Source organism: Numenius arquata, chromosome 5 (genome assembly GCF_964106895.1).
Source record: "Numenius arquata chromosome 5, bNumArq3.hap1.1, whole genome shotgun sequence".
Taxonomy (NCBI): Eukaryota; Metazoa; Chordata; class Aves; order Charadriiformes; family Scolopacidae; genus Numenius; species Numenius arquata.
This window is the reverse complement of record NC_133580.1, coordinates 61453230-61480228: the sequence shown is the minus strand read 5'-3', so window position 1 is coordinate 61480228 and position 26999 is coordinate 61453230. Positions and strand designations below refer to the sequence as shown.

Here is a 26999-nt window from a genome sequence, read left to right as displayed (position 1 = left end):
TAATGGTCCCTCCTTAAGGGCTAGCAGCAGGACACAGTAGATGACACCATGCTGTGGACTTCGAGAGCAGTGTTGGGAAAAGGGCCTGAGGCGCATCCAGAGTGTATGACAGCCACAGTACCTGTGCTGCCTCTTCTCCCTTTGCAACAAGTGCTAATGAGGGGAAAAGCAAATGAGTGTCCTGCACCCCCCCTGCCCACAGCACATCCACCTGCAGATCCAGAAAACTTGCAGCCCTTCTTGGCAGCAGAGTAACTGGTCAGAATGAAACCACGCAATGACAAGTTAAATAATTTCCCTAATGTTTACTGTGATTATTGCCAAGTTTCCCTATAAAGGTCTGTCATTTTTACATATCTTTAAAATTAAGTCTTTTTTTCTGGGGCAATGTTCATGCAAAGCATCTGTGTTACAGAGCTGTCATTTACTCCAGCAGAGTCACCTGTATTAAGTGTGCACCTCAGCTTTCAAAAACACAGGTTTCCTTCTATAGCATTTTACTATGTAACTGCTGATAAGAAGAGTCATCTTTCTTGACTAATACGGCTGACAACAACATACATATCTGCATGTCTGCATTCAAGATAAAGACAGGATGTGCCACTTCCAGCCACCTACAGAGATGATGACTTTTCTATAGAAGACAGAGAGTGAAGTGGGACGAGTACGGTCTGAGGAAGATCATAGAATCATAGAATTGTCTAGGTTGGAAGGGACCTTTAAGATCATCTAGTCCAACCATCAACCTAACTCTGATAAAAAAACATCACTAAACCGTGTCACTAAGCATTATGTCTACCCATCTTTTAAATACCTCCAGGGATGGTGCCTCAGCCACTTCCCTGGGCAGATAGGTGCTGTGACCTTCCTCTGCTTTCCTGGGTGGGTATATGCGGAGTTTCATACGTTGAATGAATTTCTAAATTATTTTTAGGAAGTGGCTTATTTTTGTGTTCAGTCTAAGGTTAAGTAGAATGTGAAACAGAATTAACAACGTTTGCCATCAGCAATTTTATTATAGCTCTCGATGTTACAGCCAACGTTTTATATTACAAAAGAAGAGGTACAAAAGCAAGCGTGAAGACAAGTTCTTGACCTATAGTCAGAAATACCCTATTTGAAAGTGTTGGTATGTATCTGCTTTGACGCATCTAAGTACTTACATAACAGGCTGCAAATAAAAATACATTTCACTTAATGTAAACATTTTGGGTGAGGTCTTGGATGTGGTCCAACTGTGCTCAGTGCAGGCCTATGCGTTACAGAGCAAAGGTTCATCTAAAGATGCTCGAAATTACACGCGCTTGTGTTGCTCCATAAGGACGCTTTGCACTCTGGCTTGTCACTGCTAAAACCTACAGGGCTATAACCTTCTGGGCCATGGAAACCTGGGTCTGCCCCATGGATTGGCCATGGCTGGTTACGCTGGCTCTGTGACACCCAGGAGCGTCATCTGTAGCACAACCTGCTTGCTCTCGTAGTGTCGATGGCACCGCACAGAGGCACTACAGCGGAGGCCACAAGCTGGCCTCAGATCTTTATTTTGTTATAAACACCGCGCTTGAATATGCGTATGAGACCGGCAAAGTGGAAATCAAAGGGAATCAATGAAACCTGCTGCTTCGGTGCACCACGCATGTCCGCACTTGTGGGTTACACACAGCGAGGCACCACATTTCACCTCAGAGATGGCGGTTCAGGGGAGGCTCCTTATTGTGGCAAACTTTTGATGTTTGTCTCTGCTCCAGTGGATGGCCAAGTTGTGGCCTGAGGGACCTTTCATGAAAGCTGGAAGGCTTACACTTACTGCTATATTAAGAATTAAATGTAATCTGAACTGCAGTGGTGTTTCCAGTAGGATTTTAATGGGGCTGGCTGAGTCAGTATGGCTATTTTATCTCCCCAGCTACACACTCGACACGTTCATACAGATGCTGGCAACCCTCTGAGCGGTTTCTGGTCTTGGCTCAGCTCAGCCATTTCCCCACCAGCCGCTTACTGCGATGCCCATTAAAAGGTAAGAACCGCTCCGCCTCCTCCATCACTTGCTTTACCTGCTCAGAGATGCCACAGTCCCTGGGAGAAACACAATTTATATCATGTGCCACTGGGCACTTGCACTGGGATGCAAGGAGAGCAGCGTGCCCTGGTCGTTTCCCATCCAGCCTTCCAGCAGGGAGGAAGCCGAGCGCTGATCCAGGCAAGTCCTCCCTCCCCTGGAAAGTCCCTTTCTTTTCTCTGCAGGCCCTGGGAATCGCTGCTCTGATGCTCTGGACACAAGGGGAGCTGTATAGGAGGAGCAAACCAGGGCAAAGACTCTGCCCTCAACCACTGAACATGCCCCTGGCCCCTCTGAAATAATATGTTTGAGTGCGCGCACGTGTGTGTGTGTGTACAGTTCTCACACCTAAAACACCATCTCCCGCTCCTTGGCTGTTAGTATCACAGCAAGGGTTTGTGGTTATGGACTCAGCACACACCACGCTACTCTTTTATCACTCTAAGCTAGGCAGCCACGTCTTTTCCAGCTTTACACACAAACAAGGCAAGTCTTCCATGGCGCCGAGCGCTGCGCTTCACGGAGCTGCCGTGGTGTTGGTGCAGGGCCAGCAGTCCGTGTGGTCAGGGTTCTGCACACACTGAAGGAGCTGAACTGGCCTGTGGTAAGGCAGAAAACCAAACAAATATTTAGTAATCACTTGGCAAGTACAACAGAATAAAAATCCACAGTTAGCAAATGCAATGTCAAAGTCAAAGTGCATGTTACACCTGCGCTTATCAAGCGGATGTCTTTTCTTAGGATAATTTTTTATTAGATATTCCCACAGAAAGATAGCTTTGATGTTTATAGGGGTTTGGGACAAGAGCAAGTGAGTACGAAATAAAGTAGGATGTGAACTCGCAGCATGTCAGCTCCTCTGTGATAACAAAACTAATTATGAAAAAGAAGTGCGATCTCTTGCGCTGACGACAGAGCTGCTGCCGTGCTGGAGCTCACCCATCTTGCTCACCCAGGGGTAACCCCTCCAGCTACAACGTAAAGCTGTTGCTAATAATGTCAGATGTTATTACATTTTTTTGCTAGAAGTACATCCAGTGAATCAGTTACCTCTGGAAGACACTGCTGACCAAAGCAGGAGAAAATGATCAGCATCAATTGCTACATGGCATGAAAAGCCAGATGCTCCACTGGTACAGACCCACAGAGTTCTGTCTGCAGCGACTTCAGGGGAGCGAAGCTAGCTCACAGGGTCTACCCTCAAGAGTTTTACTGCGCATGTAAATCGCTTAATTTCTCTGTATATAAAACATTTAAATTAATCACACAGTCATTTATGTATGTGTTAGTTGAGCCCCACTTGTTATCTATCTTAGTCAGCTAACAGCAATGAGCAAGTCAACAACCCTTCATGATGTTGTTACAGGTTTCTCCTTGTGCTGAGCCAGGAGGGATCTAAGCTACTACCTATTTCCCCTTCCCTCCCGGCCCCTTAGCTTATTTCGCCATAGGCTGAAATAACTCGTCCCTACTTACAGGTCCTGGCAGTATTGGTTAAAGGCTGCAGTTTCCCAAAGAGAAAGCAAGAACACGAGCATCACCATTTGGCAGATTTATTCACCACACCAGTGTTAATTTCTTCACAATCTGCAGAGTACCCATTCATCAGTTTTAGCAATATCTAAACAGCAATATATTGCTCTGCCTTCAAGATGAAAATCCTAGCAACAGATAAGGTATTTCTCTCCTTTGCAGACCAACTTTTCCTTATTTAAAACTAATGTCACAAACTCAGTAGTTCATAGAAATGTTTACTTATCCCAGTATGAGTCCTTCACTCTGAAAAGCTGTTCCTGACAGATAAGATATGAGTAATATTGAACCCTTGTTGCTTTTTTAATGTCACTAAAGAACACTTTTGCTCTGTGTGAAGGTCTCTGAACCCACACAGGGGGATAATGGGTCTCAGGCTTTTCTTATCTCCTCAGCAGGCAGATAGAGATTTCAGGCAAGTCAGAACTTGGGCTGTTACGCTTCCCAGACTCTTGTTTTTATCATGACAATGGGGAATTATAGTAATTCATAATACTTATTTCTCATGCCTCACTCCCTGACAAAGCAGCTGGATGGAAAGTAAGTTCAAACTATAGTGAAGGAAGTAAGGACCATCCCTGATATACTGCGTTATCTGCGTGCAGCTGGGAGGGGAGCTGCCTATTGACCGTGATTATCGTAGGTAAAATCCCGGTCAGATTAAAAATCTGCTGAGAGAGGCTGGATTCCTCCTTCCCTGAAGGCAACTGAACACGTGCAATGGAGGTGACCTCCTGGACTGCTGGGCAGAGGGCAAGCCCCAGATCCAGCCAACATGGATGGAAGCCCCCAAGAAGCACACAGCCACATCGAAGGGATGTGATGGCAATAAGAGGGGAGTCTGCTCTAAACCAGGAAACTTATATTAAATCAAGAGGGAGGTGCACTATTAGTTTTATGTTAGCAAGTTGACACCAATAAAAGCAGGTAATTACCTGTAATTGTCTTCACAGGTGAAAGTAAAGTTTCGCTCTTCTAAGATGCTTTTTAACCTCATTATGGAATGACCTGAGCAGGATTCACTAGAAAGAAAAGTCTTTCATTACTTGTGTTCCCTGTGCGTACAAGCAGCTCAGCTAAATTCCACACTGTGTCACTTTGCCTTATTTCAGGTAAGATTCTTTAAAAGCTTGTTTGCTGATGTGCTGTAAAGTCCACTGGGTTTGGGGAGTTTTGGCTATGGGTTGGGCCTTTGCTGGTAGAAATTATGTGATGTTCAACTGTGTATCTTGCACAAGAACTTTGTGCAGGAAGGTGTCTGTAGGAATTAACTCAATTCCATTCACAGTTCAATGTGCTCTAGAATTGCTCCAGAGCCGCTGGTTGCCTCCATTCACAGGAGCATGGTATAAGGCTCATTCAAATCTGTGGAAGGACAAAGTGATCAAGTCCTCTGTGTGATAAGAAAGGGCCAACCATGGAAACAGGTTGGACATACAATAGGAAGCAGACGGAAAACACAGGAGGAAGCAGAGTATAAGCATCTCCTATCTGTTTGACTCAGTCTGTGGCTACTGCTACTCTGTTTTGACAAGGGGCTGTTTCAATCACTTTTCCATTAGTAGAAGCCCTAACTTTTACATTTATTTTCCATGTAGCTAATGGTTTCATGAAGCAAGTAGCAATGTCATACCTTTGAGAACTTTATCTCTGTGCTCAATTTACCTAAAATTGCCCAAGGGTCCCCAAAGCTATAGTGAGAGGATTGACAAATCTCAGAGACACAGGCACTGCAAAAGACTTGTTACCTCGGGATAAAAATCATCTCCTGGTTCAGAGCATGGGACACACATGAGGGCAAATCCAGTTCCTAACATATGGCATTAGTGGGAAGCAAAGCCAGCTCTTCCTTGTTCACAAGACTTACCAGATGTTATCAATGATTCAACATGGGATACAAATCAGAAGATAAAAGGAATACATATCGGAGCTGCCCTTCCTCTTTCTCCTTGGAAGCAAGTAGAAAATAAAAAGGAAACTGGTGTGAACTTGGCACAGGAGAAGGATGTGTCAGGAAGGCTGGCAGGGCACCAGGTTGTTGAAGATGTTGAGGAGGAACACAATGGCTTTTCTGATGTTGGGAAATCATGGGAGAAAAGATCAAGTGCCTTGTTTGGGGGAAGTAATGTACGGATTGCCCAACGTCCTTTTTTTTTCAGCAAACCTCTATGCAATGGGGACAAGAATATGTCTGGCATGCTGACCACAGGGTAGATGCATGCCTGTGAGCTGTGGTAGATATTGTCTAATATCATTCTCTAAGCAATCCTGCTTCAGCAGGGGAGTTGGACTAGATGATCTATATGGTCCCTTCCAACTCTAAAAAAAATTCAGTGAAATTCAGTGAAATATGTCTCTTTACGTGGTAAAAAGACATTTCTGAGTGTCAGGGCTAGAGGAGGGGTTGGAACACTGGAGCTGGCACTGTGTCAGAGAGTGAGGCTGTCTGAGCAAGGGTCTCTGCTGGGTTCACACTCATTCCTGAGTTGCACTGCATCATCACGGTCTCCTTCCTGACCCAGAGCATCAAAGCTGCTGCCTCTGGCGTGTGGGCTCCTTAGGAACGGGAGAAACCATGGCAATGCATTATAACCATGTGAACTGGCTCTGAAGATAGGGGTCAAAGGCATTGACCCTCATGCTCAATGCTTGAAATGCGATAGGTCAGCAAAGAAATCTGATCGGGATGGAAAAGCTCACTCAGAAAGGCTGAGGCCTCCTATTCCTGTGGAAAAACATATTTTCCAGCTCTTCACCCTTGCACACGCAGCCTGCTCTGTGACTTCAGTGCTGCACCCATAATGAGGGCCTGTAGAGCTCAGTGGGTCTGGGAGGAATTTAAAGGTCATGAGACCTCTTGAAAGCAAAGAAAATGTCATTATGTCTTAGCTATAACTGTTCAGCAGCACCTACAAAACATACCGAAGAAAACAACAGTAAAAACGTTATTTGTTCCAGTAAAGTAAGCAACTAGGAGAGTGAACGTGGAGCAGGTTTCGTGAGCAGGTTTAAGAGAGTGTCGCTGTTAGCCAGTCACTGGTCAGAACGGAGCTGCACCCTCTGCCTTCTACACACCAATTATTGGTTTTTTTACCAGCGTGACTTACCTTTGAGGCCCACCGATGTCATGCATAAGCCAAATGTGTACTGCAGAGACTTTGTCTGGATTTAAGTTAAAGACCTCAATACTTCCAAAAATGCTGTAGGAATGGGACATGAAAAAGCAAAACATTCTTAATTATCTAAGTAAGATATACAGAGTATGTTCCCCAAATACCAGTGCTTATTAGTGCTGCTATTATTCTCACTGTAAGAATGTTATCTTGCCAATGGATTTTCACAGACTATCTGATTACCTTGTGGCAAAAGATCTTCTCCCCGTTCTTATATCACTTTCACAAGAACTTTTGAAACTGCCTGCAGACTGAAACAAGTTGAAGTTTTTCCATACTTAGTGCCTTTTCTCCTGTTTGGTTTACTGGCTACTGGTTTGATTTGGTGCAAGGGAAATGAAGGTGTCTGTCCTCCCAAGCAGCACATTCTTCATCTTTCAATATTATTCAAGACTGCACTTCCAACCGGGTAACGCAAGGAAGCGCAGTCTGGAGGGGGGAAAATCCAGTCAGCTCCATCAACAATTAGAAACGTGTCATTCATGTATAGTGAATAAATAAACTGTAATAATAAATTTACTTTATGCAGTAAGAGCATACTGGATAGCCAGATATCCCACCCTCATACCCTCAGAAGGATTTAAATTGCAGTCACAATCTAGGAGGAGTTAAGAGAATCCTCTCTTCTACACCAAATGGTTTAGACTTCTACATGAGTTTACCAAAATCCATTCTGCACTGGGACTCACTGGCAAAGACACGTTCACCAGCATGCAGGCCGCACACAAACAGCGGTGGTAGCGTGCTCTGTAGATACCTGCTGCTCCTGAAAGCTCCAGCTTCTATGGATCCATTGAGCATCACCTGAACCACACCACAGGCTGCTTCTGCAAACTGAACAAAACAAATGGGCGTTATACTCTGTGTATATACTCTGTATATATACACTACACGCCGTGCCACGTCAGACTCGGGGCTAGTAGAAATCACTGTGACTTCTTTGATGTCACCAGGACTGACTTACACAAGCAGAGGATCTGGCCAACATTCTAACAAAACACGTCAGTGCAAAACAAAAGCCTCTAAAGGCTACGACAAAACTGTCATAAAGCTGCAATAGCCAGCTATCAATTGGCAGTTGGAGGTTCGATGGGATTGGTATAGAAACTTTGCTGCCACTGCTGTTTTCAGCTTTCACAGGGGGATGCTCTTTTCGCAGGGGGATGCAACTTCCCAGAGCCCCAGCAGCTACAGCTCTCTGATGGGGCTGCTCCCTCCCTCAGTCAACTTGGCGTAACCCTCAGACTGCTTTAACTCAGGTGGTGAGGACGAGCCAGAAGAGAGGTACCCCAAGCTTAAGGACACGCAAACCATCGCGTATTCGTTACCTTGTGACTCATATTCTGTGTTCTTTTGTGGCTTTTTTTTTTTTTCTCCTCGGTGGTTTTAGTGAAACTCATCACTGAGTTTTGTTTGATTTGATTTTTAAATTTCTGGACCGTGTAACCACTGCTCTTGTCCAAATATTTGAAGGCTACTAAGGTTACAAGATAAAGTACCCACTCTAGTTATATAATCCATCGGTAAAACAAAGAATTTCTAAAAAGCTTACCACAGATGACTGTACTTAACAGATCTTCCAAGTCCTCTTACGTCTAAAAAATGTGGCTCAAACTCAGCTCTCGAGAGCTGTGAAGTTGCAGGACACATTCATTAGGTGTAACTTTCTAATGCAATAAGCATGAGTTTTAGTAGATCTTAAATTTATTAGGACTAGAAAGCCTGCAGTCGAGCAAGCCTGACTCTGCGGCGGTTTATCCCTCCCAGTCCCTGGAACTGGGGGGATCAATAAAAACACCGAAACTGTTTTGAGCTTGGAAAATTTATGTACACTAGCTTACCCACAAAACAATTTTTTTTATGGTCAGTAAGCTTTTTCTTACATACTGAAGCTGAAGCGTACAGGAATGCTTATTTTCCACCTGGGCAATCACCTACTAATACTCGTCTTGAGACATGTAAAATTAAACTGATACAGGAGAGCAGGGTTTTTTCTGGCTTGCTTTTTTTTTTTCCTGTAAAGTGCTGATTCAGTAAAGCCAGGCTAACTGCTTAACTTGAACCAGCAGGGTCTCTCATTCATGTGCTGGGAGTTGGCATGTGCGTATGGGTGGGTATCTCGTAGGAACCTCACCAGATACCGTGGTGGCAGGATGTGCTCTTCAGGGTTATGCCGGGAAGGTGCAAGGGGGTTCTCAGCTGCTTGGAAAATTTCTGTGCTAATTTGGGCACTGCTCTCAACGTTAACATACTAAAATGTATTTTATTTTTAACAATTTCAGTCCTGTGATTTAATCAAGGTGGTGATTATTATTACTGTAAATACCATTTGCAAAGCTCCAGCTGCCTGCCAAGGGTTGTTCTAGACACTGGCACACAGTCTCTGTCCACAAATAAGAATGCCCAAACTACAGTGACATTAAATATTGTACAAATACAAATTTCCAAACCCACGACTTTTAGCACCTAAGGCTAAAACTTGTGCGAACTTTTGCTATTCCTTGTTTTAAGTCCAATCTTCAAGCTCGCATTTTGGCAGTGTCAGGAACTTAGTGCCTTCCAACATTCTCGGATTCAGGGAGGTTTATTCTAGCTCTTACCATCTTGGATGCCATTTTCCAGAACACAGAGGTAGGGTTGCTCTCACATTCGCTTCGTTTTGGACAAGATTCATAGTTGATTCCTGAGAAGAAATAAATTTTATAGATCTGCTAAGGTTAGAGTGAATATTGTTGCAATGTTAATGTGTCTTTGACAGCCGATTAATGATGTCAAAAAGATTTGCCTCCTGCCAAAGCAAAAGGCTACATGAGGAAAGGGTTCTAAGAGGAAAAGGAATCTGCATGTGTGTTATGGTTTGAGAGAACCCATAACAATCTATTGTCGTTAGACAATTATTCTATCACCTGATGACCCCTCCCCACCCGGAAAGGGGAATCGGGGAACACAAAGAAAACACAAGGGTTGAAGTGTAAATAGATTTAATAGACTAAGACTAAATAATTAACAATAATACTAAAGAACCAGTATTAATCCCGATACTGATATAAGATATACAGGAATTATACTCAGCCGATTATATCAGTAAGAAGCCGTGCACTCCCAGCAGTGGACAGCAAATGTCGGACACTGGGAGCGCAATGGCTTCAGGAGGAAGGGAAGGCCTCAGGGCTCCGGCACCGGCGCAAGGAGTTGTCTGGACCGCCGCCATCAGGGAGAGAGCCCGCTACGCAGCAAACTTTTCTAATTTATATTGGATATGACGTTCATGGTATGAAATACTCCTGTTGGCCAGCCTGGGCCAAATGCCCAGGCCTTGCTCCTCCTTGTCCCTGCACCTGGCAAGGCTTGAAAACACTAACCTTGAATCCCACAGAGCCTGGCTGGCTATAAAGTAAATATTTTCACAAATTCAGACACTAGAGTCTTCTAAAAGTGTAATTTTCCCCAGCATTAAAAGAAAAGTTAGTCCTGTGTCTCTCAACCCAGGACAACGTGTTCGCAGGTTTTCCTGTTTGCTGACACACGTTACAGGGAGGCAGCTCCAGGCCCTGTATGCAAATAATTCTCAGAAAACTAAGAAGAGAAAACATGTAGTCCTAAAGGTAAGAAACAGGTTGGCTCTTGACAATGCTGTCTGACTGCATTGAAAAATTAAACTTCGCCCAACGTTTGCAGTAATTCCAGCCCATTTGAGAGGTTGCTAGCTTTAAGCACCAACCCAGCAGCCCTGGGGGCATCAATAACCCCAGGATACCTACATATCGCCCCCGCCACTTTGACTGGCCTATGGCCAGGACCTTCTTGAATGGCATTCTTATTTTGCAATTTGTCCTGCAGAAGTCACAGGAAGGAACCAAGTAACCTCGATAACGAAGGTGAGATACGACCATTAGTCCAAGAAGCAAGCTGCTGTTTTAATAGTAGCCAAAAAATTGTGGGTTTTAAAATTAATCTGAGATATAAGTATTATTTTCATTCTTCTGTAACATGGGACAGAAATATAGTTAAGGTTTTAAACTAATTTAAAGAAAAGAATAAGTGAAAAGGGCTGTTTTTAGGTCTAGATATACAAGAGAAAAGAATAAACTGAAATTCCAGTGTTCTGATTTGTTTTGCAAAAAATAGGACTTATTACCTGGGGCAGAGGGGTCTCCACACCATGAAACCGTATCAGCCATATAACCCAACAAGGTGTCCTCCAAGGTAAGGAAATTTTGATTGGATTTTGTGTAACGATGAGCCAGGTCCTTTGTCTTGCTCCAAAACAGTGACTGTGAAATAAGGTAGAACATCTAATAAGTGATACTTATACTAGAGCTGGTCAGGAAATTTTCCTGGAGAAAAGCAAAAATTTTTCATGATAATGAGGGAGTCTGAGTTTTAGTGGGTCAGTTATTATTTCTGCAGCCCACAGTCCCATTTCCGAAATATTTTTGGGTGGTTATTTTTTGTGGGAATGGACATCTTCAGCCTGTACACCATTTTGAAAGAAAGGTTTTGACTAGTTCTCATAGGATATATACCTAATTTGCTGCGTGCTTTTCAACTGCACATGGAAGAGCAGCTTCTTGGAAGCACTGTGCCTCTAACTCCACGACAGCATGCTCCTTACAGAGAGCTGTATGCTCAGGGAACAGGGACATCTCCATCACTTCACCAGCACAATCCCAGGACTGAGGTCTGAGGCAAACTTTACACAGGGATGATTTCCAGCCACAGAGAACAAACAGGGCCACTGGGGTCCAAAGGTGATAATGCTTTTGCAGTAAGAACAGAGCAAAATATCATCCTCGTCGACCTACAGACACTCACAAGTGACTAGGGACAATATCCATCACTGGGAGCACTGCACAGACACACAGTCCCACCACAATCCGCCCCACGCAGCCCACCGTGCGCTGTGGGGTTACCTTGTTACAGGGTATAGGATGGCTCGCTAACTCCATTAAAGGCTGATAATCTTCTGAGGTACTGTTACAGGGATTCTTGTAAATGAACGCATGTTTTAGTGATTCCCATATTTTTAGGCAATCCTTATCTCTGCCGAAAGATTAAAACATAGCTAGTTAGTATTTATGAATATTTATGACAGTGAAAGGATCTCCTGTTATGGTCAACCACTAGAGATCAGATTTTAAAAGAGTTCTGACCATGCTCAGGCACCAAAATACATTATCCATTACAAAATGCAGAGTATCTTCAGCAAATTGAACACAAACTGAGGAATAAGCATTCTAAAACATATCTCTTTCTCTCTCCTGCATTTTAAATTACTGTTAATTGCAATATCTGAATGCCCTCTATGTTTTTGTCCCTTAAAAAGAGCAGTGCAGATGTCCCCTTGGCTTTGCACAGTCAACGGTATCATAAAGAGAATTTGTAGGGCTTGGCTGTAAGCATCAATACATCTCAAAGACGTTTATATGGCTCACAGTTTTTAATCTGTCCAAAGATTTGTCCTCCTGGCAGGATTCTTTTTTTTTTTCATTTTTATTTTTTGTGAGCTGCTCCTGAAATCTGTTATATATATAGCAATGTTAACAGCCATAGGTGACAATTGGTTACCTGCTCATTTATCCTTTCATATTGCAAAGTGTTTAAGCTTGCTCTCAGAAGACAAAAATATTTTTCAAGGAATCAGAAGAAAACCTTAGGTTTTATTCCCAAAGCAGAGAGGTAAGTGACAGACACAGTACAAAGCATTTCTGCTGCTGGACTCAAGTCACGGCCACGAGAAGTACGAACCAACAACCACCGAGGTGATTCAGAATCCTGCCGAGACAGCTTGCTGAGCCACGAATTCAAAGCATCAGCCTTCTGGCATCTCAAGACACCAAGCTCAGCACTTGATGATGTGCATGGATGTCTCTTCTATCTGAGAGAACAGTCTTCATCCACAGTCCTGGCGGAGCTGAGCAGAACTATATGTTTAACGTCATAGAAGTGGCCTTCAAATGGGGGAAGCTCTTCTACAGCTGGTAATCAATGTGGTACTTTTAGTTGCACCGCACAGAAGAATTATAAGGCATGAAGAGGGGCTTTTATAGAAACTGGGCAATTTCAGCAGCATGTTAGAAATCACAATACAGACCTTCAATGTAAAAAAATAACTGCAAAAGCTAAACACTATTTCATTTTTGCTTTCCTCACCTATCAACATGTATATTTTTACAACTGAATAAAAATAATTCATTGATTTGCCATTGGAAAGCTATTTCTCTGATATGAAATATTTCTCTGTGAAATACAGGTTTTTGCCTCACATCTCAAAGAGGTTACCAGTCACACAGAACTTTAATTTTGGTTGATATATGAAAAAATAAGCAGTGAAAAAACTTTAGCACTTTTTAATCCCAGCTCCAGGAAGATACGCCACTCCTTCCAGCCTTACTGTTGAGGTAGGCACTAGTAATAAAGTTTCATCTGTCCCTTTTTCCAGCACAACAAGAAAACATTTGTCTGATGTGCAGCATTCAACTCACATGGAGCTGAAGTAGTGGCAGAGAGGTGCTGTAGCTCTGGGCCTCCTGAGAACAATATGAGAAGTTCGCTGGCACTTGGTATGGTAAAAATTCCAGCAAGAACAGTTTCAGGTTGAAACAAGCACATATGCCTTGCCAAAAAAGGCCTGAGAAACAAACTGTCCTCCTAAGTCTGCTCCAAACTTCTTATTGGGAAGTTCTCAGTCACAGAATGTTTGTTTTCTTTGCTCATTTACAGAAGGAAGGGAGAGAAAGAGATCCTCAGTCTACCAGTTAAATTTATCTAATTCATATACGGAAGTCACTGAATCACGGAATGACAGAATGGTAAGGGTTGGGAAAGACCTTCAGAGATCACCTAGACCAACCTCCCTGCTAAAGCAGGTTCACCTAGAGCAGGTTGGACAGGAACGTGTCCAGGTGGGTTTTGAGTATCTCCAGAGAAGGAGACTCCATCCCCTCACATAGGGCTGTGAGGGGAGACAGCATCAAAAGCCACTGTCAAAGGACAGTATCAAAAGTCAAAGTCCATGGTGAATAGGCTTATGTATCACACTGCTGTGGGCCTCCTGTGCTCTCCTTTTCTGGGTTTTTTTTGGGCTGCGGATTAATTCTGCATTGTATCTGCAATTATCACACCTTTATGCACAATGGATTTCCTCCTTTGAGGCTAACTTTGTTTATGCTGAAATATTTAAGGCCTTTTATTCTACTACAGAATCTGAAATATTTAACCCAAATTCAGTGACACGTAAAATAAATATACTCTAATTTTACGTTTAACTTTTTCAACCCTTTTTTTTTTTTTTTTAAATGGAATAGAGTTTGGGAAATGCTGTTAAATGTGAAATAGCAACTAACAGACTAGAAGGAATGCTGTGAAACATGCTGTAAACACAGGAACTGAACCTGCCACCCTTTCTCTGGAAAGCGAGGGTTGCAGAGCTCGCCTTATGACCATCTGGAGACAGAGACTATATATACTGCATACAGTATAGCATCGAATAAGGGCTGGGATACAAACAACCATTCAAACTACATTTCCTTATTAAATCCAAATATTATAGACACTGCAAAGCATATCCTGCATTTGTCCTTATGTTTGGGTAGAAGTTGCATTTGCCAATGAATTTGAGTATTTCTATCCATTTACCTTTTTTATGAATATCACATGAATCTATCAAACGGAAGCCGGGGCCAAGAGTATTTCCATTAGCAGCAATCCTAGCAGCCAAACTTTAATGTGCATATTAGAAAAATGGACAGCTTCTCTTGCACATCAGTACACTGGTCTGGCTAACCTTGAAAAGAGTATCCTCTCACTTAAAGGAATGGGATGGCATTGAGCTACCTGGAAAATCACTACTAATATAAATCTTCTTTTTCTTTACTTCGTAATTCTTTTTTTTTTTTTCTTTATCTGGACATGACGGAGCAAATTCATCCCCAATTGAAATGGACTTAATTGGTATAATATCAAGGACAAGTTTCCTCCCTGCTGATTTCAGTTACACCATGAACAATATCTTGCTTTCAGTTTGGCACTGGACTGACGTTGGATGCTAAAAACATCTTAAGAAGGGCAGCATTTCCTCGGGCCGTGTTGCCTCTAGCTTTTTTACTCAGAAATTTGAGAGAGGTGCTTCAAGTATGGCACCCGTTTTAGATTTGCAAGCAAAAAGGATTTACAGGCTTCGTCCTGGAGAACTCAGTCAACTCTGCCCATCTTGTTCAAATCACTCTACCAAGCAGAGACGTGGTCTCCCCTGCAGTCAATAGTGGCTTTTCCAAGCTCCCAAGTTTTCTTTCTAAAACATGACAATGCCACACTGAGATTTTAATTGTGGCTCTGTGGTGGGGCTCTGAAGTTAGAGCTGGAAACAGTCCCCAGAGCCCTCTATGTAACTGGCCTTTGCAGGGATCAAACCTCGGCAGCGGTTGCAATTTATATAAGAAAATCCTTCTCGTTTGCTCCCACCGTTAGCCAAAACAGTAATGCGGATATGCGCCAACGCGCTCAGAAATCTGGGCCTTTAAAAAGTCAGTGAGAAGTTTGTGGTTATAACAAAGCTCCTTGAAGGCGTAAGACCAATTCACACTCTGCTGGGTGTCTAAGTCATTCTCTGGACCTGCGAAGGACCAGAGTCTCAGAAGAAGAATGCATATCAAAGGATCGGAATGGTGTGGCGATGTTCCTGCATCTAACAGACCCATGTTTGCCTGTGTATCAGTTTATCTGCCTCTTTTAGGTACACTCTGATGGCTGCAAGCAGCAGTGCAATTTATACATCCATATTCAATTTGGTTTTTTTCATGTGAGCTTATGAGTAGCCATTCCTTTACATTGTGAAAAAATTATGCAATGAACAATAACCTTTATGCCTGTGCTGAGGGGAAGCCCTCTGCAACCCTGAATCCTTTTGCTACGTTTTCACCCTAAATATTTTTGGGCTTCCTTCTGCTGCCCTTTCCCTTCTTCCAGCCTCGCCGTGTCTCCCTGCTGTTTTGGAGCAGCTTTTTTGGAGCCGCTGCCAAGCCCAGCCCGGGCAGCTGTAGTTGGAATCGTCTGCAGTAAAGGAGAGCAGCGGGCTGGAGGAGAGGAACCCGAGGAGAACACTGCCATCAGGCGGGAGAAGGGACTTCTCAGGAGCAGCAGCTGAGGTCAACCCCAAAGGCGTACAGTTCTTCATGCCGGCTGATGGCCCGACCCATCTCCAGACCACTGAGTCAGAAAATGGGTACGTGCGGCTTCGGTCCTATGATTCAGGCACCTAAAACCTCCCATCAGGTATCTTTGTGCTAAAAATCAGAGGGATGTGAATTAAGAGAGGTCGGCCAATATACTGTCATCCATGAGGATTTGAGGAGACTACTGTCTGCTGCTTTTAGCATTAGGATAATAGAGAGGGGAAAAATTACCAAGTGAAAGGATGAAGTAAAAAAATCGTGGAAGAGCTGTCAATCTCAACGCCTTCAATGAGCACTAGCCTCTCACTACCCACTTAGTTTAATTATTGCAAAGTGTCTGCCACCATAACATTTATGGTAACTGACTTTTTCTCAATATGAGAATGACATACTTGGGTTTTTTGGCAGCTTGATTTTGTAAGTACTGCTCTCTGTTAATTAAATAGTTCAAAAGCCAGTAAGGAAAGCATCACAGGAACTGACAGAGACAGAGATCTCTGCCTCAGAGGAAGATGACTTTTGCAAAGGTTGCCTGTAGGCAGAGCAATTAAATTCCCCACGTCAGAGGTGAGGAGTCTGGAGGTCTGGAAAAAGAAGTACAAGGTGAGGTTTCCCCTGGGTGCAATTCAGGGCTGTGTGTGTTCATGTACGAGGGATGACCTGGAACAGACGATAGCTCCTTGTCACACCAGTCCTTCTTCCTTGGCAGGCATGAGAGGATTATAAGGGCAGTTGTATCTGTGGCTTTGGTTTATAGCTCCTGGAGTATTTTATGTGAGTTACAAATCGGTGCTCCAGGAAAACACTAAGCCTTATCACCCTTCCTGGAAGGGCTGAGCCAAGAGGTGGCAGCTATAAACCAGGGAAGAGTTCACCTGTGTAAGCAGATTTTTTTGCTGGCTGGATTTCAGCTTTCCCGGGTGAAAAACCAAGCTGCTTAAGCAGATGGTGTTTTCAGCGACGGTCTGTAAGTGGGACACAGCCTCTAGAAGGGCAGCAGTCTCACCTGGACTGCGTTTTGACAGAGGGTTCATAGTTGCTGTACAGTGTAAGCTTCCAAGTGAGAGCCATGTCTTCAACAGAGTGAACCAATTTAAGCTGGCATCTTACCCTTTGATTAGAAAGTGTATTTTTAGTATTGTTTTCTTTTTAATATTAAACTTGGAAAAACACTTCTAGAAGAATGATCTAAATGAAAGTATGTTATTGCTCAATGGCTTAGTGCAGCTGCAGATATTTTTTTTTCCCCAGAACATGAATTTGCAGTACATTGTAGAACTAAAACTGCTGGGATGTGGCATAAATGCAGGAAGTCAGGAGAAGTCCCTGCTTCAAGGGTGGCAGGTGGCAGCAGGACAAGGACAAGGGAACAGACCGGAGATTTAGTATGACTGTGAGTGAGCTCCTTGCTAATACCTTATTTTGGTGTCGTCTCCTGGGATGATAGACTGCATCTGTTTTTACCCTTGGACACTTGAGGGAGATTTTCATTAGGTCCTAGAGGGAAAAAGGATCTATTCCTCCTATCCGTATGGATAAGCAAAGTGGTATTTCCCCACGGTGTTCTGGGCTGTTAAACAGTTCTCTAACTTTCACCATACCTTAGCAAGAGATGACAGCTGAGCGGCACCATCAGCGAGCCACCTCTGAGCACGGACATCTCCACAGATGTTACACAAGAACTGAAGCAGGGAGAGGTGGGAGGGAACAGGATTCTCCCTTTCAGCAACAAGAGGCTCTTAGATTTCAGCCCTAGGGTGGTACTATAACTTAAGAGAGCCACCAGCCATGGTTCTGTATAGCCAATTCTATAAAGCCAATAAGCAAGAGAGAAGGCAAAGAACAGGCAGCTAACTGACTGTGCATGACTGCATAAAATTGCAGTAGAAAACTAAGTTCAACTGTATTTCATTGACAAATACTTCTGATTAATGTGTAGAAGACCAATATGGACAGAATGATATTCTCTCTGGTGTCTGGGATTAAGACTTTCACTGCAAGGAGATTTTAATATATGATGGTAGTGTAATCAGGATGCAGTACACATAGGCTAACCCAAATGTGAAAAATTATTTGAATTCCTACATAATCTCGCAGTAAGAACCATTAAATATCTAACTGCTGTTAAATAAATGTAAGAAGTTTGAGTATATGAGAAATATATAGTCATTTCATAACAATTTTTATATGATTATGACTCAATATAGAAAACAGACAGACAAGCTGACATATAGCTGCCAAAGTGAGGGATAAATTCAGATGTCAACAGCATTTCTGTCCCTCAGAAGTACATTGATGTTGGCCATGGAGGAAAGACAATGCACCTTTTGACATCACCCCCTTAAATCTTCAGACACTCTCAGCCTTTGGGTTGCTGTTGTCAGCGGAGTTACAGCCTGGGAGGGTAAACTTTCTGCACAGAACCGAGTATGAGCTTTGCACAGAATTGGATGGCCGTTCACAGTCTAGCATTGATGTTCATACCCAAGAAGAGCAGAAATAAATATGTTGGCGATTAATTATTTCAAGGACAAATAAACAATAGCTACTCACTGCCATATGAACCTATCTCTTGCTAAAGAGAAAATTCTTTCTTTATAATGAACTGCTTCTAGAAAAAGATGGCAATAAAACACAAATGGAGCCCTATCTTATAGCCCAGAATAGTTATGGGAACCTGACTTAAACAGCATGAGGACTCATTTGAAGGACTAACTATAGAACCAGTAGCCCTGCCTCTACATTCTAAAGTGCTAATAACTATTTGTGCCTACTAAATGTTATATTCCAGTTCCTTTTCAAAGCTCAGCACCGCATATTTCAGTGGAAGCACACCTCTGAGTAAGACTCAAACAACTGTTAATGTTTATAATTATTATATCTTAGTTATGAAGAAATTACAAGAATGGTCAAAGTTACTCATATACAAGTTAGGGAACAACAATCGTAAAAGAAAATCTTGTTATAAATATTGAAGTGCAGAAGAAATGAAAACCAGAACTATACATGTTTCCTATATTAAAGGCTAATACAGAAAAGGTATTAAAAGTCAACACGTTGGCACATGAAACGTGGAGGGAAATACTAAGAGTATGCACTGAAGCATTGCAACAAATGGGCATTTTAATAAGCAGTGTGTGCTTAGTGGTACAGTGGTACAGTGCCCATCTTAATACCAAAAGACAAACAGAACATAGGAACAGATATCAACACCATTGCCGCTCCAGATAAGCCAAAAAGTTTCTGCATCACAGTTTATCCTAGTGACCCAGTTACCTAGCTACCCAAAGGACCTCTTGCAAGTCTAAAAGCATTTTCTAGGAAATGGAAGAATAGGAAGACACGTCTGGAGATCATCTAGCCCAGCCCTCGGCTCAGAGCAGGTTGCTCAGGGCCATAAGCAGTCAGGTTTTTAATATCTCCAAGGATGAAGCGACCACAACCTCTCCAGGCAACCCGTTCCACTTTTTGATCACCCCCACATTAAAAAAAAAGTGATTTTTTTCTTATGTTTAAATGGAATTTCCTATATTTTATTCAGTGCCCAATGCCTCTTGTCCTGCAACTGGATACCACTGAGAAATGCTCCTCTTTACTCCCCCAGTAAGGTATTTATACACACTGATAAGATCCTCCTGAGCCATCTCTTCTCAAGGCTGGGCAGTCTCAGCTCTCTCAGCCTCCCCTGTATGTCAGCCACATCAATCACCTTTGTGGCCCTTCACTAGATGTGCCCCAAGTATGTCCATGACTCCCTTGTACTGGGGAGCTCAGAATTGGAGCCAGCACTCCGGATGTGTCTCACCAGTGCCGAGAAGAGAAGCAGAATCACCTCCTTCCACCTGCTGCCAACACTCCTTGTGCAGCCCAAGATACCATTGGCCTTTGCCGCAAGGGCACACTGGTGGCTCATGTTCAGTTTGTCCACCTGGCCCCCATGACTTTTTCCAGAGATAGATAGTGCAAATAAAGCCATTTGTTTGCTCTGGAACCACAAGAGGTGGTGTAACAATTCCATTATAATTCCGTTATCATTTGGTAGTAACACCATACTCTTCAGAAGACTGTGATTCAGTAAAAGTTTCTCTTATGCAAGGCATTTTTTCCTCCCAAAAACACATATCTCAGATAAGTTTGAGCATAGTCATGGATATATAAAATAAAGCTAAGGTTTTTGTGACACTGAAACAAATCATGGCAGTTGTTTAGTGCTATGCTTGATGTGAAGGTGTTAACAATCAGTGAACAAATACAAGGAAATGAAATTAAAAATGTCTAGCAAAGCATGAAGGCAAAACGCAAAAGTAAGCATACAACAACAAACTCCCAAATTTCTTTCCGGAAGAAATTATGCTGCAAGTACAATAGTATCTCACATAAAATCACGTTCCATATGTTCTTTTTGACAAAACACATCTCCATCCCCACAGGCTGCAAAGGAGTGGAAAGACAAAATACATTCATGCTCATGAAGTCAGGAGACAAAGCTCTCCTGAATGTGCACCAACTTTTACTAAATTTAATGGAACTATAGACTTAACATCTGTTATAATGGGAATTTGCCACTAAATAGAAATAACATTACTTGGTCCAATTGTATTTAAGGGGGAAATCTACGTTGCATGTTGACACAACACTGCATGGAAAATGTTGATTGAAAAAAAAAAAAGCACTGTTGTGTTTTGGGGACCAGTAATTATGATCTTTTAGATACTGTGTCTTTTCCCTTCCTTCCCCAGGTGACAAAGTGTTGATCATATCTGACCTCAGCCTCCCAAGTCGAAGATGGTGAAGAGGAAAACTAAACCAGTCACCTTCGTATCAACAGGTTTCATGCTACATCTGTTACTACCTGTTCTTCCCCAGCAGGCATCAATCAAGGTGCAAAACCATCATAAACAACATCCTCCAAGCGACTGCTAAATTATCGGGTCTCCGCAGCTGGTCTTGACCAGCGTTGCTTTCCTGAAAGAGCTGGCACTGACCTGGCCCTGCACAAGCCTGGCTCTGCACTCCCCATCCCACTGCCCTCCTCTGATTATACCAGGGATAACCTCTCCTAAACTTCAATTTGCCATTGCATGAGGCCTAGAGGATGAGAATTGCAAGTGCTTCTTTAGCCACAAGAGGGAGGCCGTATTCCTGGGAAAGAGGTGACGAAGTAATTCGAGGTCAAATCCTTCCTTCAGCCCAAACTGCCTTTGACCTTTATTTATTCAGACAAAACTGCAATGCATACTAATGGCCGTGGTTGATGAGTACGGAATTTTTGCAAGGCTAGTGAAAGCAGAACTTGCAGCTTTTGTTAATATTGGGAAAGAAAAAGAGAAAGAGAAAGAAAAAAAGAAAAAGAAAAAAGAAAAAAAAAAGAAAAAGAAGAAAGAAAAAAGAAAAAAAGAAAAAAGAAAAAAGAAAAAAAAAGAGAAAAAGAAAAAGAAAAAAGAAAAAGAAAAAAAGAAAAAGAAAAAAAGAAAAAGAAAAAAGAAAAAGAAAAAAAGAAAAAGAAAAAAAGGAAAATACTACTGAGCTGTGACAAACTATTGCTCTATTGCTTCAGCTGTGCCTTCTGGCAACAGCCAGTACTTTCCAGGGAAGCCAAAATGAAATACTACTCTTTAATGTGTGCATCTAGGGATGGGGTGCAGGGAATGAAACCCCTAAAGCCAGCTGTTACATCATCCGCATCTTTTCCTAAAAATGGGGCTAATATTGAAAAGACATTATTTGAAGCATTTGGTATTCCCTGCTTGTTTCTCCTCAAAATTGGCATGATGATAGTCCTACGTGGAAGACTAACTGAGGAAACCGTACGTGTAAAAATGATAAGAGTCATCCAGCCAGCAGCAGAAATAAAACCACGGATTGTACTGCACACAGGCGGTTAAAGAGAATTATTACCAGCAGCTGCTGCATACGGTACCTGAGAACTGTTCTTTAGCGAGCGAGCTCCATACAGCACCTGAACATTTTCATGATTTTGGAGAATGAGCAAATCAACTGGATAAACCCTGACGGCATGAGGCGCTTGCAAAACTCCACCGCAGGCAGCAGAAGTCTCTCCGGTGGCCTGGCTGGGCTTGGGTTCAGCCCACAGTTCGTACTGGGAAAGATGAGAGCGTGACCAGGAGTGCTGCCTGCGTACGGGCTCCAGCGAAAGGAAGGAGAGCACAAGGAGGTACCCTCTTGGGTAAGAAGCAGCCGTGATGGTGAAGGTGTACATTAGCACGTCCGCAGCCTTCTCACATGATTTACAGCAGGCAGTTGCAAAAGCAGAGCTAAATGGGGGCTTGTGGCCCCTGTTAAATCCATCTGTGATATCTGGAAACATTATAAAGTCCATATTCGTATGTCAACAATCCCCCCTTTTTCCAAAACCTGCCAGCTATTCCGATTTGAAGTACAGCATGCCAAAATGTAGTAAGTAGTCACACTCACTAACTACTGCAGCGAATAGATTGCTAGTTTCAAAAAAAGGAAAAATATTGTTGAAGACCGAACTTAGTGGCTCTGATACAAAAAAGTAAAAATACGAGGAAATGGCCATGAGTTTACAAAAAGCAAGGCTTTTTAAACAAATGCAACGTGCTGCTCTGAGGTTAAAAGGGCAAGAGCAGACTATGGACAAATTTATGAGGAAATGAAAAGATTTCTAACCAAAGAGGCAAGGTTCCCATGGTGGGAGTAGTGGAAACAAAGGTCCTAACTGAGTACAGGACAGTGCTTGCTCAGCTCATAAGCCTGCCCGAGTTTTTGCAGTTCCCCATTCCTGCTCCTTTTCTTTGACAAAGCGCACCAAAGAACTCACGCGACGCAAGATCCAAGACCTACATTAATGACGAAAGAGCACAGGATGAAAGACACAGGGCACCCTGATGTGTCCTGAAGGCACCCGCTTCGTTATCAGAAAGTGCCAGCGACAGAAGCGGTTGGTTACACCACAAACTGCACCGAGCTCAGCCGGATCAGAAACGAGTTATCTCAGGCTGGATTCCCAGGAAAGCACCCAGGTTTAATTCTCTGTTCAGGAACCTCCTGAACATTTCAGGTAAATGAACATATTTCTCCTTTTTCGGTATGCTCAGCCTTGGATAACTTTCATATTCTTTCTGGCATAAAATAAAACGTAAAAGGGTCCTACTGTACAGAAGTCATTTCCTCTGGAAGAAGATGAGCTCACAGCCATGAAGCTATTAAACATTGTCGGATTAAGAATAGCACAAAATGTTATGCCTTGTAAAAAAAACCTTTTAGAAAACTTATGGAATCACGAATTTGTGATTTTTTTAAAAAGTGTCCTTGAAATAAGTGCTTATAAAGATACTCCCAGCTGAGATTCGGACTGTGTTGTGAATGAAAACATATGTGAGATTGACTGGACACATATTCACACAAAAGTGGTTTTTACATCTTCAGCACCCCAATTTGAACAAAACAAGCATAAGTAATAAAGGCTATTAGGCTTCAAAATCATTTCAGATTTAAATATTGAATGTATACTTCATTAATAAATTAATGTGTTCTTTTAGAAACATGTACATGATTTTGCAAAAGATTCAGGAGCATTGAAATTTTATCTGTAAGAGAATCCCCCTTCTCTTCACTAAACCCGCTTCGTGGGTAATGTAAAGCATGAACTTAACTCTCTGCACACTCAGGCCATGATTTTCCTCGTGCTCATTTCCCTTCAAATGCTGCAAATCAGCTTTTTCATCCAGCACCAAACATCCGAGGCCGAGAGAAATCCAAATGCAAGCAAACTATGTGCAGCTTTGTTCTCGTCAGCTCAGTGTCATGGGAACGAGAGGTGGCAATTGTCTTTTTGAAGACAAAGAGCAGGATGGTTCTGTCCCCTGGATGAGGTGCGGGGCAGCCCCATGGCGCTCTGCCCGGGGTGGTGGAAGTGTCTGCCAGAGGCTTCCTGAGGACACAAGGTGGCTTGTGCCACAGAAGTGATGGATGGGTCCCTGCTGAGAGATTCTGGCTGCCCTGGATCCTGTCCTGAGGAGCTGGGTGTCCCCAATACCCGCAGGGGGAGCCGGGACACTCCTTATATTGTACTCTGCTTTTCCCTATGGGGCCAGGGATGAGAAAATCGGTTCTCAGCGCTAATATGCTATTGCAGACTGGGCCTGGGGAGCCCTCTTCTGCAGCAGAGGAGCGGCGGGCTGCTCAGGGTGTTGTAGTGCTGCCTGCTGTGATGGGCTGAGCAGGGACCACCACTGGGTGAAGATTTTGCCCGAGACTGCCGTGCTGGCCCTGTCTGTACCCCTCCACGCAAGCTGTCTGTGCAACGTCTTACCCACACACTAAAAACATCTGGTTTGGATAGCCCCAAGATACTTCTCAATGCTTTTCTAACATCTTTGTCCGTCCTATAAATCTGTGCCTCTTTTCCTCCCTCCAGTGTAGTTTCGGTTCCATGAATGCAGTGTCACACGTTACAGGATTTTTGGCAGATCAGCTTTACAGCAAATTGCTTCACCTCCACCTCAGACCTGTTAGAATCCAGCTCTTATTTCAGCTGACTTTAAGGAAGTTGCAAAATCCATTTATGATGACGCTTTGACCTAGGATTAGTATTACTTTTATTGGCTCCGCAGGTAGATTCTTTAAAAAGCCACCTCTGGGCCACCGACATTTGCTGTCTGAATTTGTACGTTTTTCTATAGAGGAGGGGGTCTCACCCCCCTGATTTCTCTCTGGCACCTCAAACCTGGTGGACAGGCCCGGGTGGAGGCGCGAGGCAGCTCTCTTCCGTTCACTTCACACACCTGATGCATGACCAGGCCTTCTACTCACCCCAGCTCAGGGTACCGCGCCATGACGTAGTTGTAGCATCTCCCCAGGATGACTTCTTGCAGGTTCTTAGTGGTCCCCCTGTCCTTCCACTTCATCATTTTGGGACTGACCTCTGGCTTTCCGTGAGTCAGGAGAGAGGCCAGCACGACGGCGAGGACGAGGGCGACCAGGAGGACCACGATCCCCACCAGAAGGACGGTGCGCTGCCGCGTCCGGGCAGAGCCCTGCTGGAACGGCATCCTGCGGGGGACTCGGCGAAGAGCAGCTGCAACTGCTCTCCCGGCGCAAAAGAGAAAATAAATAGCGTTACAACGTGCCACCCTGCGCCTCCCCCATCCTCCTCCTCCTCCTCCTCCGCCCCGGGCTGACCCCCCGCCCGCCCCGGAGCCGCCCCGGCGGGGAGCGCTCGGCTGCGGGGGGAACCGGGGATGGGACTGGCCGGTTAGTCCAGAGCAGGGACTTTCCATCCCCCTCACCCCCCCTTCCCAGCGGGCTCGGGCCAATCCAGTCGTTTTTAAAGCCAAACAATGGTTTTTCGGGGCTCGACTCGGGAAGACGGGAGCCTCGCTGCCGGCTGCCTTCTGCTTCTCGCTTGGCCACCCCCCCACCCCCCGAGTTAAACTTTGCGAAGTTTAATTCAGGGACAAACTCACAAAAGTGAATTTCAGGAAATTACTTGTAAAACTCCCAAAGCCTTTTTTCAGATAAAGATCCCATTGCAGCGACGTGCTCCAGCTAATGCGTGAGAAAAAGCTGAATTCAGATGAGCCCCGTCTGTTTTCTCTAAATTAACTTGTTTTTAAACGATAGGTGTTGAATCCGACTTTACCAAATGCAATCAGGAAGTTTGCAGTAGTCATCAAAATACCGTTCAACTCAGTTCAACTCATCATCACACAATGGGGTATTTTATTTCTCTCCCTTGCAGATAGGCTTGGAGTAGTTGTCACATGAATTTCTAGGACTAGCGTGTGAATTGTGGGTGGCTGAGGCTGTGTGCAATCACCTAACGAAGCATTAAGCGTTCTCTGCAAGGGGGAAGGTAGTTCCTCATTCCCCTCTCCAAATGGGGCAATCCTTAGCCAAAAGTCAACATAAAATAAGACTCAAATCTCAAAATGTAAACAAAGAAGCTATGCAATGTCAGAATAATGGTTAACTACAAATTATTAATATAAGTGTTAATAATTGCTTACCAAGTGTGTGTCTTTAACAGGTTGACTCCAAGAAAGGGCGTTTGCAACACACCTCAGTTAGGACTACAGTTCTGAAAGACCTGAGAAATGCGGTGCTCTGACCAAAGCCTTCACTGGGAAGCAATATTTTAAGCAGATAATCTGAATTTTTCTGATCCTGTTTTCCGAAAAATGATGGAAACTTTTGGGAGGGTTTTGCTCAGAACTGAAGCCTCGCTTTTGGAATGGCAGATCAGGCTGTCAGCCCTGAAGTGGTCAGGCTGTTGGACTAGCTGATCGTTGCAGGTCCCTTCCAACTGAAATGATTCTAGTCTAGTCTAGTCTAGTCTATTCCTAACAGTGTCATCTCTTCCTAAGAGAGGTAACAGTCTCCTCTCTTCGTGACACTGCTTGAGTCCCCTCAGTGGTCCCCATCGTAGGCTCTGCAAAAAGCGTAGGAAGCTCTGTAGGAGACAATTCAGTAAGAATTAGCTCATAAAGGAAGTTTTTAACCATAATCCTTTCGGTAAGCAAGCGGGGTTTGCCTTGGCAGGCTCGGATGATTGTTCTTTATTTGTTCCTTGTTTTCATCATCCTGTAAATACGAATGCAAGGTATTCACAGCTGAGTTTTGTGATCTTTTATTATACACAAGAGAGATTATTGAATTTGGTTTATTTTTCCCTTAATGTTTGTTTGCATATGTTTTCAACTTGCTGCTCTTTAGTTTCATTAACTAAGCGAATACCACATCCGAAAAAAACCCCAACTAGTTATCCCGAGCAGTTTATGCAGTAAAACTGCAATCTCTGCTTGCACTGGGTATTGAAGATACATATCTTCAGTAAGGCTAAGAGTCACTTTTAGAGTGGAACAATGGAATAGTAATTCAAAAGCTTTAAAACCCACTATTTTTCAGTAACCTGACGTCTGAAAACTTTTTTCTTCTGTTCGGATATGACGTTGATTCATCAAGAATAAATAAATAAGGTGAGTGCAGACTCAGTGGCTCTGGAAGGTGTCCTCGCTGCTGATTTTTGTAACACCTCGAACTACGTAAGGAATGCCAAAGACAAGTAAATGTCAA

At 43.4% G+C, this 26999-nt stretch overlaps 1 protein-coding gene across 1 annotated transcript; it reads right to left on the bottom strand.

The window, feature by feature from the left end:
* Positions 1-989: 989 nt before the first annotated feature.
* On the bottom strand, positions 990-25081 carry CD38 (CD38 molecule). The gene is made up of 8 exons (XM_074147987.1): positions 24738-25081; positions 11679-11808; positions 10904-11039; positions 9366-9448; positions 7523-7599; positions 6700-6792; positions 4528-4614; positions 990-2658 (listed from the first exon to the last, which is right to left on the bottom strand). The coding sequence occupies exons 1-8, from the start codon at positions 24974-24976 to the stop codon at positions 2577-2579; spliced, it is 927 nt and encodes a 308-aa protein (XP_074004088.1). The 5' UTR covers positions 24977-25081; the 3' UTR covers positions 990-2576.
* Positions 25082-26999: the final 1918 nt, after the last annotated feature.